General features: G+C 41.9%; 3 protein-coding genes across 3 annotated transcripts; all 3 read left to right on the top strand.

Moving 5' to 3' along the window:
• Nucleotides 1–2129: 2129 nt before the first annotated feature.
• Nucleotides 2130–5514, top strand: actc1a (actin alpha cardiac muscle 1a; the record flags this gene model as incomplete). The annotated part of the gene is made up of 7 exons (XM_084561049.1): nucleotides 2130–2258; nucleotides 2370–2498; nucleotides 2630–2825; nucleotides 2928–3089; nucleotides 4321–4512; nucleotides 4663–4844; nucleotides 4933–5514. The coding sequence occupies 7 exons, from the start codon at nucleotides 2130–2132 to the stop codon at nucleotides 5074–5076; spliced, it is 1134 nt and encodes a 377-aa protein (XP_084417175.1). The 3' UTR covers nucleotides 5077–5514.
• A 617-nt stretch (nucleotides 5515–6131) lies between these two features.
• LOC311499789 (inactive Rho GTPase-activating protein 11B-like) lies at nucleotides 6132–8570 on the top strand. Its single transcript, XM_084560910.1, has 8 exons — nucleotides 6132–6374; nucleotides 6468–6564; nucleotides 6870–7126; nucleotides 7290–7441; nucleotides 7537–7644; nucleotides 7717–7881; nucleotides 7973–8063; nucleotides 8261–8570. The coding sequence occupies exons 1-8, from the start codon at nucleotides 6196–6198 to the stop codon at nucleotides 8379–8381; spliced, it is 1170 nt and encodes a 389-aa protein (XP_084417036.1). The 5' UTR covers nucleotides 6132–6195; the 3' UTR covers nucleotides 8382–8570.
• A 1135-nt stretch (nucleotides 8571–9705) lies between these two features.
• scg5 (secretogranin V) lies at nucleotides 9706–12078 on the top strand (the record flags this gene model as incomplete). Its single annotated transcript, XM_084560911.1, has 5 exons — nucleotides 9706–9931; nucleotides 10436–10585; nucleotides 10770–10882; nucleotides 11493–11546; nucleotides 11737–12078. The coding sequence occupies 5 exons, from the start codon at nucleotides 9706–9708 to the stop codon at nucleotides 11851–11853; spliced, it is 660 nt and encodes a 219-aa protein (XP_084417037.1). The 3' UTR covers nucleotides 11854–12078.
• Between the last annotated feature and the right edge of the window lie 176 nt (nucleotides 12079–12254).

The raw sequence follows: 12254 nt of genomic DNA, 5'->3' as shown, positions 1-12254 counted from the left end.
CCCCCCCCCACCTCTTCACAGATGCCGCGACACTGGCAAACTCTCACAGACCCCTTAGACGGCTCCTTAACCAGATTGCCCAGACAAGATCTCACATTACCATCACACCCTGCAATCACCCACTTCCCCGGTGCCCTGTTCGAGCTTAGTCATATTAGCACATCCTCAGGGACCTGAAGGCCAGCTCCACAGAGTATGAGTGGGAAAAAGATCCTGCTATGCATGAAGCAGGAATCTGAACTTGTGAAAATTGAAAATGCAAATGAGGTTTCTTCTGAAAACTTATTTAAAACAGATACACTGTTTTTTTTATGTATCCAAACAACTAAATGGACACTTTAGACGGTGTTCACTCTGTATTTTCATGTACAAACTATTGATTTTTGTCTCAAATATTGCAATTTGAGTATAATATGAAAGCCCTTAATCACATATAAGATACATATATTGTCATTTTTTTGCATATAATCTTCATTTACTTAAAAATTTTTCAGCTTTTATTGTCCATCAAGTCAGATTCCCACTTCCCTCTATGGGCTTTAATCTCCAAGGCAACGTCACTCCAGTTTGGTGGTGTTCCCTGACACAGGATCCACTTTACCGGACCATTTTGCTGAGCAACACTTAATTTGGGCTTGTGTGAAGCCCTGAGCCCGCCCACCGACCCCCGGCCTCGGGACGGCGAGACATATTTAAGGATCCCCTCGCACCCTCGCTCCTTTGTCCCAGTGGAAACTCCAGTCTTGTGGTTACAACTTGGTGAGTCCCTCTGCAGTCTCCAGGCTGTGTTTTTTTTTTTTTCCTTCTTTTTTTTAAATAGCTGATGCTTTTCGGAGTTTAGTGAACAGAGAGGATGGGTAGGAGATACTACTGCCACAACATGGATATGCAGTGTTTTATACAGTTTGGAATTGTTTCTGATTTTTTTTGTGTGTGTGGGTAGATGATTAGCTGTTGGTTAGAACGGGAAAGAATGTGTGATATTAGAAATACAATGTTGAAGAGAGGCCATTGCGATTAGAAGATGCTCTGAGGGTTAGGATGCAGGAATAGGATACTTGCTTGGAGTGGCAGGCGAGCATCTTTAACTCAAGAGGAAGCTTATGCACCTCAGTCAGTGGTGGTATTCTTCAGATTAAATAGATAACATGCTGAATTAAATCCTAATTTGATTTAAGAGAGAAATAACATCATTTCACATATTTAGTTTTTTTTTTTGGAAGGACAAGCAACAAGTGCGAGTGCAGTAACACGAATGTAAGAGTAACATGTCAGAGTAGGCCTTGTTAGCAGCATCAGAGGAGAGATTTCAAAGTGGATATAAGGATTATGTTTACGGTATTTTCAATAGAAATGTTGTATTTTCCTCATTTAGAGCGTCATTGCAATGATCACTTGTCTAAAACCATCGTATTGAAGCCGATCGCTGTAAGGGCATTACACAAAATACTGTAGTAGTCATTAAATTGTACCCCCGGATGTTGATTTGAGTGGGGAAGCCTCTAGGAAGGGGGGGCAAGGGGATGATACTGGCACTTGGGATGCAGGGTGAGGTCAGAAATCCTGGAAGGATCAGAGCACATGGTCTGGATCCAAACAGAGGAGTCCACTATGAGGTGACAGCTGAGAGGAGACCCAGGCCTCCGCCGCCACTTGTCAAAAAGACAAACCTCCTCAGCTGTCAACTGGCTCTGGCTTAACGATAAGATACAGAGGAGGGGCTGTGGGGGGCAGAGGGGTTTGACAAGAGTCCCGAGGCTGAAAATAGACCTGTTAGTGTGTGGGAGGGCCGTTGGGCCATGTCCCGTTTTGGTTTGCCAGGCAGCTGAAAGACTCTCAGCGGAGATTAGAACACTTAGACGTGTCTTCATCCTCAACATAGTGCTACATTGTTTCTCAGAATTGCACGGTTTTGTTTTTATAGCTTAATATGGAGATATTACACATTTAAACATGATAGAAGTCTTCCTTTCGAGAAGTTTCAAAAGACATTGAAGGCAGCGCATCATCTTATAATGTGTTTCTGATTCAGACAGACTAAAACATTTCAGAGTATATCCCAAACCAACATTTTGATCTTGTTTCCATCTTCCGTCTCATATAGCAGGCCAGCCCAAACCAGACCAAACATGTGCGATGACGACGAGACCACCGCCTTGGTGTGCGACAACGGATCTGGCCTGGTCAAGGCTGGGTTCGCCGGTGATGACGCTCCCCGTGCTGTCTTCCCATCCATTGTTGGACGCCCCCGTCACCAGGTCAGAATACAGAGAGAGAGATGTTTATGAAAGGTTATATTGTTGCAGGCAGTTGTAGCCTGTTGTCTGTGTTGAATTTGAGTTTCTGAGATGCGTTGTCTTTGTCCGCAGGGTGTCATGGTGGGTATGGGTCAGAAGGACAGCTACGTGGGAGACGAAGCCCAGAGCAAGAGAGGTATCTTGACTCTGAAGTACCCCATCGAGCACGGCATCATCACCAACTGGGACGACATGGAGAAGGTGAGAATTTAAGAGATAAGCCTCACCAGAAAGTGGGAATGATCACTAATTAATGAGTTAATGAGTAGAGCTTAATGTTGTGAAGTGTTATACCAGCTGCAGTTCCTCATTCCTGCTCTGGTTTTCATTAGATCTGGCACCACACCTTTTACAACGAGCTCCGTGTGGCCCCAGAGGAGCACCCCACCCTGCTGACTGAGGCCCCCCTCAATCCCAAGGCCAACAGGGAAAAGATGACCCAGATCATGTTTGAGACCTTCAACGTCCCCGCCATGTACGTCGCCATCCAGGCTGTGCTGTCCCTGTACGCTTCCGGTCGTACCACCGGTGAGTCTCAGCCAAAGACCTCAACAGAGAAACACTGCAGGCCAGTTTAACTTTTTCACATTATATATCTTATTCTGACATACTGGTGCTTCCTCTGTACAGGTATCGTGCTGGACTCCGGTGATGGTGTGACCCACAACGTGCCCATCTATGAAGGTTATGCTCTGCCCCACGCCATCATGCGTCTGGATCTGGCCGGTCGCGACCTGACTGACTACCTGATGAAGATCCTGACTGAGCGTGGCTACTCCTTCGTCACAACTGGTAAGATGGCACCGCTACCAGCAGCAAGAGTTACAAGAAAAAGCCATATATTAGTAAAAATTTATAAATAAAAATATTCACAAGTAGAATATGTGATCTTTATATGCTTTGTACTAAGAGTACTAAAGCTGTCAGATAAATGTACAGCTGTGCAGTAACAAGTTCAACTTTTCTTACTAAATAATAGTAGTAACAGTATAAATAATACTGCAGAAAAATGATAAATACTAAAACAACAGGAACACACGTAGAGAAAGGCTGTTTACTGGCTCAGTAGTGTCAGTTAGCCTAAGCTAGTAATTATTGAGCCAAAGTATGCTAACATAAGCTAGCGTTCGCCACCATGGCTACTAGTGGTAACTGGCCAAGTAACAGCAAACCTTATTTGTATTTTGTTTCCCCCAAAAAAACTTCTTTCAAAAGTCTGACTTTTAACATATATGTATTCAGTAATGTTACTTTTATTGTTAGCTTCGTTCAATGAGATAAAGTTTAACAAGCTACAATTACCATAGCCTATTATTCATACTTCAGACCAAGTAACAGCTAACCTTGTTTATTTATTTGTTCACTGTTTACACTGAGCTAACAGAAGTTTGCTATCATAAGCTAGCCTAGTCTTATGACCAATTAATGGCTAGTCTTATTTATTTCAGCAAGCCTGCTGTTTGTTATTTCTGAAAAAATGGGGTTCGCAAGAGAACTGTTTTGTTTTTACTTTAAATGTCTAACATTAAATATACGCCTAAATGTATTTAATAATGTCTGAGCTAAGACAAGTTTGCTAACACGAGTTAGCATAAGCCACCAAAAGCTATTAGTCAGGTCGTAGTTGACCAAGTAATAGCAAACCTTATTTTATTTATTTGAGCAAAAAAGTAGGTATTTGAAAGAGAATTGTCGTATTTATTTCTCTGAAAATTCTCACTTTAAATGTCACCATTGTTGTCAGTTTGTTAAGCTGAACTAAAGTTTGCTATAATTTGCTAGCATAAGCCACCACAAGCTACTGAACATACCTGAACCAGTACCAGTAAACTGTTTTGCATATAACCATGATAAGATTAGAAATATCATCTTTATATGAATGAGGCTAACATTTGCCATCGAAGGAAACACAATGTAATGAGAAGTATTTTATGGTTTGAGAAGCTAACTGTTCTTTTGTCAGAGTATCAGAGACTTGTCTTTGGAAACTGGTGTACTAAACTGTGATATTTCCTGTCTACAGCTGAGCGTGAGATCGTGCGTGACATCAAGGAGAAGCTGTGCTACGTTGCTCTGGACTTTGAGAATGAGATGGCCACCGCCGCCTCCTCCTCCTCCCTGGAGAAGAGCTACGAGCTGCCCGACGGTCAGGTCATCACCATCGGAAACGAGCGTTTCCGCTGCCCCGAGACCCTGTTCCAGCCTTCCTTCATCGGTCAGTCATCACAGCTGACCCACTGCTAATTTATATATAAAAAAAAAGAATTAGAGATTATTTTACATTTTACATTGGGATTGCTTTTCAGTGTAACCACTCCCCTCGTGGTCAACCAAGCACTTACCATGTAACATTTCACCTTCTCAGGTATGGAGTCTGCTGGTATCCATGAGACTGCATACAACAGCATCATGAAGTGTGACATCGACATCCGTAAGGACCTGTACGCCAACAATGTGCTGTCCGGTGGTACCACCATGTACCCTGGTATCGCTGACCGTATGCAGAAGGAGATCACCGCCCTGGCCCCCAGCACCATGAAGATCAAGGTGAGTCCAACCGGTTAAATCTGGTTCTTGTGGCAAACAGGAAAATATTTCAGAATGGTGAAACTCAACTTTCATCTCCCCCATGCAGATCATCGCTCCCCCTGAGAGGAAATACTCCGTCTGGATCGGCGGCTCCATCCTGGCCTCTCTGTCCACCTTCCAGCAGATGTGGATCAGCAAGCAGGAATACGATGAGGCAGGCCCCTCCATCGTCCACAGGAAGTGCTTCTAAATCTCCAGCCGACGCCAAAAGAAACCCCCAACACCAGCCACACCAATTTTCTTTCTGTATCCATATTTCTACTGTTCCTTTTGTTGTATATACATGTACTGTTGTAATAAAAATAGTTGCTTTTAACATTAATCTGGAGAGTCTGTCTCTACTGTACATGCAGGGGGTAACAATTTTCAATAACTTCATCCACCAAATTTTGTAGAAATGGGAATCATTTTGTGTATCGCAGAGATTGATTAATTTGATGACTTCAGAAATAAAAGACAAAACAACCTTTTAAGAAAAGTTGAGTTGTTTGCAAGATGCATTATGCTAAACTGAACAGACGTGCTATCCCTCATCATCAGGCCAGAGTGAGACTTGAAAAACTGTGTCTAAGAAATCTGCTGCAAGAGAAATAAATCACAACAAATGCTCTTTTCATTTTAGACATGCAGTAGTGGTGCTACTAGATCTTTTCAGTGAATGTGCCGTGCATGGTCCTAGAACAAGCACACCCAGGTTGGAAAACATAAAAGGGTCAAAAGTTAAAATTCCTAGTTGCCACTGGGCGAGAGGCGGGGTACACCCTGGACAGGTCGCCAGTCTATCACAGGGCCGTGGTCGGTCCTAGTGCACCCTTGTTAGGAAGTTAGGAATGTCCACAGGAAGTTCACAGAAACACCTCCCAATTCACATCTTCAGGCCTCTTTCCACCATGAGCCACGCAAACAGTAGAGAAAGTGTTAAATCTCTCTGTATTCAAACACTGTCTTCAGCCTTCGTGTCTTAATTTCACAAATGTTTACATGTAGGTGGAAAAATACTGGATGAATGTGGCTAAAGGGAATAACAGAAATCACTTTTCAGTTTTGTATTTAATTATATCATGCCCTCAAATGTATTACATATACTGTATTTCTTTGATAGTAACTGTATATTAGATCAATGGCCTAGTGAGCTAGGTGTGTGTTAAGTCAAACACTGTTCTTCCAGTTTCCACACGTCACCTGAATGCACCACCTTTCCATCACCCGTGTCACAGGTGATATAGATGAGCATAATAAAGCCTGCCTCCTTTATTCACTAGTGCTGTTACCCAGAGACTTGCAGAGATTATGACGACACAGTGAAATCATGAAGGTTACAGACAGGAATGTGATTAAATTTCACCTTCAAGTCCTCTATGGGATTTCTGTGAAGAGCTTTGAGAAGAAAAAGGAGAGACCGCTCATCATCACTGGTTCAAAGATCTTTGGAGTTCCTCTGGAAAACCTGCCCAGGCGATACATTCCTGAGTTTGGCCTCGTACCCTGGTGAGTGGAGACAAGAACTGAGAAGCTTTTGATATCGCTTGGGTCAGAAAGTCATGAGTTAAATGACGGTTTTGAAACTGATTTGTGTCTCAGCTTTTTGGTGGATGCGTGTTCATTTCTACTGGAGCGTGTTGCGACTGTAGGCCTGTTCAGAAAGTCAGGCTCTCTTCCTCGCATTAGGACCCTCAGGGTAAGATTGTGGCCTCTTGGTTTATGTTTGTAATCTTTATTGGGACACTAGTGCCACCTCGTGGTTTGAATAAGTACTACAGTTCCCTTATTAGCTAGGGCTGCCTAGAAACATGCAATCAGTGTTGTTGGTGTTTTGCTGATACTAATGAATTGTATGATGTTAATGTGGTGCATATTTCTAATTTTATCCACATTTATTTCAAACATGCTAATACAAACACATCTGTACCTAATAAATTGAAACTACTTCTGTGATGCTACATGTCGATATGAATTCTTGTGCCCTTCCCGCATTGGGTTTAGGCCAAGCTGAATCGTGGCGAGGGGTGTCTGTCCACAGCACTCTCCTACGACGTGGCCACTCTCATCAAGCAGTTTTGCAGGGAGCTGCCAGAGCCCCTGCTTCCCCCCGAGATCCATGCAGCTCTGCTCAAAGCCCAGACACTGTCCAACCTGCAGGACAGGATGGCAGCCCTCCAGCTGCTGTCCTGCCTGCTGCCCGCCAGGAACTCCTCCTGTCTGCATTACCTGTTTGACTTCCTCACCAAAGTTTCCCAGAGGTATGAATACAAAAATATTATCATGAAGTGGGGAAATTAAACCCTAACAGGCCAGAGTAAAAGGAGCAGATGGTTCAGAGACGAACATAAGGAAGTCTAATTTCAAAACAACGATCTTATTGTGTGCACATATATCTAAAAATCGGCAAAATTTGTTTTTCAGATGCTCTGAGAACTTGATGACTAGCTCCAACCTCGCTACAGTCTTCGCTCCATGTCTTTTACCGCCTCCAAACAAGGCAGAAATGTCTGAAGGACGGCTTGAACTGAGAGTTCTTGTCCTGCGTACCTTCATTGAAAATCCTTGTCTATTTGGTAACAGACAAAATATTCAGTGTTGCTGTTTTTTTAAAATAAATAAATAAATAGATTTGTAAATGTACGGGGCTCTGATTGTCTCCATTTTCCAGGTGTGATTCCTAAAGCTGTGATGGACAGTACGGAGTATCTCATGAACTGCCATTTTCACAAAGATGCAAACTCTAAGAGAGGAAATAGAAAAAGACACACTTTCAAAGGTGAAAAAACACAAAGGAAATTGTGTTTAACCATTGCGTGTGTTCTTGACTTCTATTTTCTCCAATATATAGCACTACGATCTACGACAGTGCCCTGGATTCAGGCGAGGTCGAAGGTCAAGGCCTCCGATCGGAGCCAGGAGTCCACATCAGGAGACAGACCGACTCTGAGGAGAAGCTTCGGTCTGGACACTTTCCCCAACATCAATCTGTTTAGGACCTGTATGCCTTCTGCAGGTAAATACTGTATGCTTAAAGAAAAATGGCTGTAATCTAAGAGAATTAATCTGTTTGGTGCTGACTGTAGTGAAATTGATTTTGTTTCTAGAACAAGGTTTCAGACCTGCAACAACTCTGATGGATGATTTGAATCCTGTTGACAAAGACTCATGGAAGACGCCACAAGGCAGACTAAAAAGGTAAATTACGGAGTTGTTAATTTTATGAGGTCGCACCATTTCCTTTTTAGCGCCGATGGAAAGAAGTTGGAGCATTAAGGGTCTTGATTACCACTTACTGGAAGGAATTTTCAATCGGATTGTAAACCTGGCGAGAAGCTTTTGATAATCTCATGATCAGGTGACACCATGTGATGTTTTTAACGTTTCACTTTCAGAGATCTGCATTTGAGTAATTTCCCGAGGTTAGGCAGAGCACACGGAGCAGACTGCTCCCCTGTGCTCACTGCCGTGGGGAAGCTGCAGCTCACGCTTTGGAGAAGACGCTCTTCATTATAATGTGTCAAACATTGTTGTGGTTGCATTACATTTGAACAGCAATTTTAGACTACGATCTGATTTATTTATATAATATTTATTAGTTAGCCCAGAGTGGTTACAAATGACTTTATTTCACTATTTTAATAAAATCTATTTATCTGAATATTTATGTTGCATAACGTCTGTATAAATAAAGCTTCCATAATTTTACATGAACTGAAAACTATTATCTTTTTAACTGCATCTTACACTTCCACAAATATTATATTAAGTGTTAATGGTTTATCTGAGATGCAAAATACAGGAATGAAACATAAATTTAAGTAGCATTCTAATAATACCAGTAAAATAAAATGCAGTGGGTTACATCACCACCAGAGAGATTCCTGGGGTTTAGGATGCCCTATTTCCTGCCTTAAATTATTAAAACCTTTGAGTTTGGCAGTGTCAGGATAAAGAGGGGACGTGAAAATAGCATATTAAATATAAAAGACACAAAATAGAAAGACAGAAATTGGATAAAAAGGACAGATGTGATGGTCTGTGCTCTGCTTTGTCAGGTCAGTGCGGGGCTGCTGTGGAGTAATTAGCACTTTGCAACAGCCAATGGGAGGGGAGGATTTCTGGTTTCTTAGCAACTGCCTCTGGACCGTGAAGCGAAGCGGATCGCATCTCGGTTGCGTAATGATGACACCGGAAATGAAGTGTTTTCCTTCAAAATAAAACTGCGAAGAACATGAATCATTTCGTCCAAGCACTGCACACTAACAAAAAAAACGTGCAAAGTCAAATCAAAATGAATAAAACGTGATCTGAGATTTGTCTTAATTTATATAATGCGGGAATATTTTGTCTTCTGTGTATTTGTGAAAAATTGTTTTAGAAACCGGAAATGGACGTTTTCTTTATAGCTGGCTTGACAAGAGGTCTCGCTCAGCAGTCAGGTTCCTCCTTCAGCGCGGACAAGGTAAGAAAAAAAAATCACAGAAATAATTTTTTTATCATTTGATGCATTCATAGCAAGGGAATTGTGCAGATATTCAAATGAGTGATATTGAATATAGATGTAATGTAAATGAAGGTGTTTTCCGGATCATTTGGGCTCTTTATGTTCCATTTACATCGACCCTAATGGCTCTGTTTACAGGCTGAGTGGCGCACTATTCTATTTAGACAATAGCTATTTACGGTTTTCATTAAGCACCTCTATTTTAACCTCTCTCTTTATATTATGGGTCCTTATTATCTAATTATCATGTTCATTGCACATGATGACACGCCTGTTTATCTTCCGCACAGTAACATTTATATTGTTTGTTTCTCGCCAACCACCCCCGTGGAGATGACAGAAATGTGTTCGGCGTTGCGGTTGTCTCTGCTCGGCCTCTTGCTGTGCCTGCAGCTCGGCAGAGCTTCGGCCCGCAGCCCCCGTACGGCGGACCAGGTGTCTGAAGCCGACATCCAGCGTCTCCTGCACGGCGTCATGGAGCAGCTGGGCATCGCTCGGCCCAGGGTGGAGTACCCTGCACATCAGGCCACCAACATTGTCGGGCCTCAGAGCATACAAGGTATAACCAATTTATTGGTTATTATTCTGTGTAATTATATTCTGACTAATTAACCCAAAGTTCACCATTAAAACATCACATATTGGGTCAGAACATCCCATTTATCTGGGTTTATCACCATGGATATAACATAAAGTCAACTCACAAAACTGGAGCTCCTTTATTTCATTAGAAATGTCCTGTTATGGGCTTTTCTGTGCTAATTATATAGTGATTGAGATGATGGGTTTTAGTTTCCACTTTCCTCTGCTCATTTTGTGTTCAACTAATTTAAAAAAATAATACTTAAGCGCAGTATTTCCCTCATAGGTGCCACCTAATAAACCTTCTGCTACTTATTCCCATGCTTATTTCAGTGCATCATGCTTCTTAGCGTTTGTGTTGACAGTGTGGGGTTAAACAACCAATAAAAACCTAAAATGTGAACATATATTGTAATATGTTTATGCTGGCTGCCTCTGCGTGTTGTTTTATGGTGACTGCAGTGCCCGTTTCCCCCACCAGGTGGTGCCCATGAGGGCCTGCAGCATCTTGGCCCTTATGGTAACATCCCCAACATAGTGGCTGAGCTGACAGGCGACAATGTTCCCAAAGACTTCAGCGATGACCACGGCTACCCAGACCCTCCAAACCCTTGTCCAATTGGAAAGACGGGTAAGAAACCCTTCCTCTGAGAACATTATTATTTAAAGGACTGATATCTATACAGCTTGAGTTAATGACTTCCTGTAAACATTACTGGAAAATGCTGCCTCCTCATCCTCTGCTGACCTTTTCTAGGTCGCAGAGATCTTTCCTAATTAACAGCCGTTGTAACCCTTCTCTCGTGTGTTTGCAGCAGCAGACGGGTGTTTGGAAAACGCTCCCGACACGGCCGAGTTCAGCAGGGAGTTTCAAAAACACCAGCACCTGTTTGACCCAGAGCATGACTACCCAGCCCTGGCAAAGTGGGTGAGTATACAGAATAGGACTGCAGGTATTATTTATCTCAGTCCATTTGTTTATTTACTTATTTTTTAATCTATTGACCATTTCTAATATTCAGTCTAGTAGAAAGAGCTTGAAATTGGTTGTCTTGTCTGAATAAAATACAATGCTCTGATATGGAGAAAAGCAGCATATCCTCCCTCATGTTTTAAAGTTCAAATCTGAAGCTTGCACGTCAGGCACACCAGTTAAAACGTGCTGCACAGCTAATTCATTTTTTGATATTAAAGTACTTTTTCAGATGCTTTTGTGCAAAACAACTTAAAATAAGATGTTCTGACTCAACCGCATAACGAGCTGGAAGTGCAACCTTCTCAATCAAACTAAGAGCGCATTCAGTAGCCACAGGCAGTGCAGCAGTTTCATATGAGGCTGATGGCAAATTACATTATTCAGTGATACAGCAAAGATGGGAACATTATTTGTAATTCTTGTGTATCCATTTTCCAGCCTGTATCTTGGTCTGGTCTGAGGAATGAGTGTTTTTATTCGGCATTCAGGCAATTTGTTGAGTGTAATTTAGGAAGAAAGAAAGATGCGAGCTGTGATCGGTTATTTCTGCGTTTCCTTTCAGAACAAGGAGCTTTTGTACCAAAAACTGAAGGGAGGACCCAAGAGAAGAAAAAGGGTATAACGTTTCTCTGTTGTCTATTTCTGTTTCCCGTCTGGCATTGTCTCCTAGAAACCACACCACCAGCACTGTCCTCTTAAACTTGACTGATTCATTTTCTGAACAAGCTAAGAATCCCACTCAATGTAAATGTTTTCAGTGTGTTTAGAAATATATAATTAATTTTTTTGTTGGTCTCTGTCTGCAGAGTGTCAATCCCTATTTAATGGGTCAGCGGCTGGATAATGTGGTCGCCAAGAAATCTGTTCCCCACTTCTCCGAGGAAGCAGAGGAGGAAGTAGCAACAACCGTCTCCACCACCTAATTTCCAGAAGCGCTCACTTTGACATTAACGTACACTCTCAGATAAGTTTTGAACACTGTACATTTAAGCATTTTGGTTCACAATCAACGGAGCTGTGACTTCAGTTCAAGTATTTGTTAATGCTGTTCCAAAGAAGGACCAAGACCTTTCTTTGGGACAAAAGCACTCCAACAACCTTCTTATATTTTCTAATTTTGAGACAGAAAAGTCCACATTCCCAGAAATTCAACCTCTGAATCCAAAATGCTAAAATATACAGTGTTAAATAATTAACTGGCAGTGTACACTATATCTGCAGCTGTATAATAATAATAATAGTAATAAGTTGTATAAAGATATATTGATCTGGAGGAATGTTGAATCTGAAAGTTATTATTCATAGCTGTACAGTTTACTCACAC

Source organism: Chelon labrosus (genome assembly GCF_963514085.1).
Source record: "Chelon labrosus genome assembly, chromosome: 14".
Lineage (NCBI taxonomy): Eukaryota > Metazoa > Chordata > Actinopteri > Mugiliformes > Mugilidae > Chelon > Chelon labrosus.
Note: the sequence above shows the minus strand (reverse complement) of the source record. Positions and strands in the feature narration are given on the sequence as shown.

What these genes read in the sequence shown, in the direction of transcription:
- LOC311499789 (XM_084560910.1), top strand. Translation starts at nt 6,196, where the DNA reads ATGAAGGTTACAGACAGGAATGTGATTAAATTTCACCTTCAAGTCCTC. An exon ending in CTCGCATTAGGACCCTCAGG is followed by an intron (nt 6,565 to 6,869) that starts GTAAGATTGTGG and finishes CATTGGGTTTAG; the next exon opens with GCCAAGCTGAATCGTGGCGA. An exon ending in CCACAAGGCAGACTAAAAAG is followed by an intron (nt 8,064 to 8,260) that starts GTAAATTACGGA and finishes TTTCACTTTCAG; the next exon opens with AGATCTGCATTTGAGTAATT.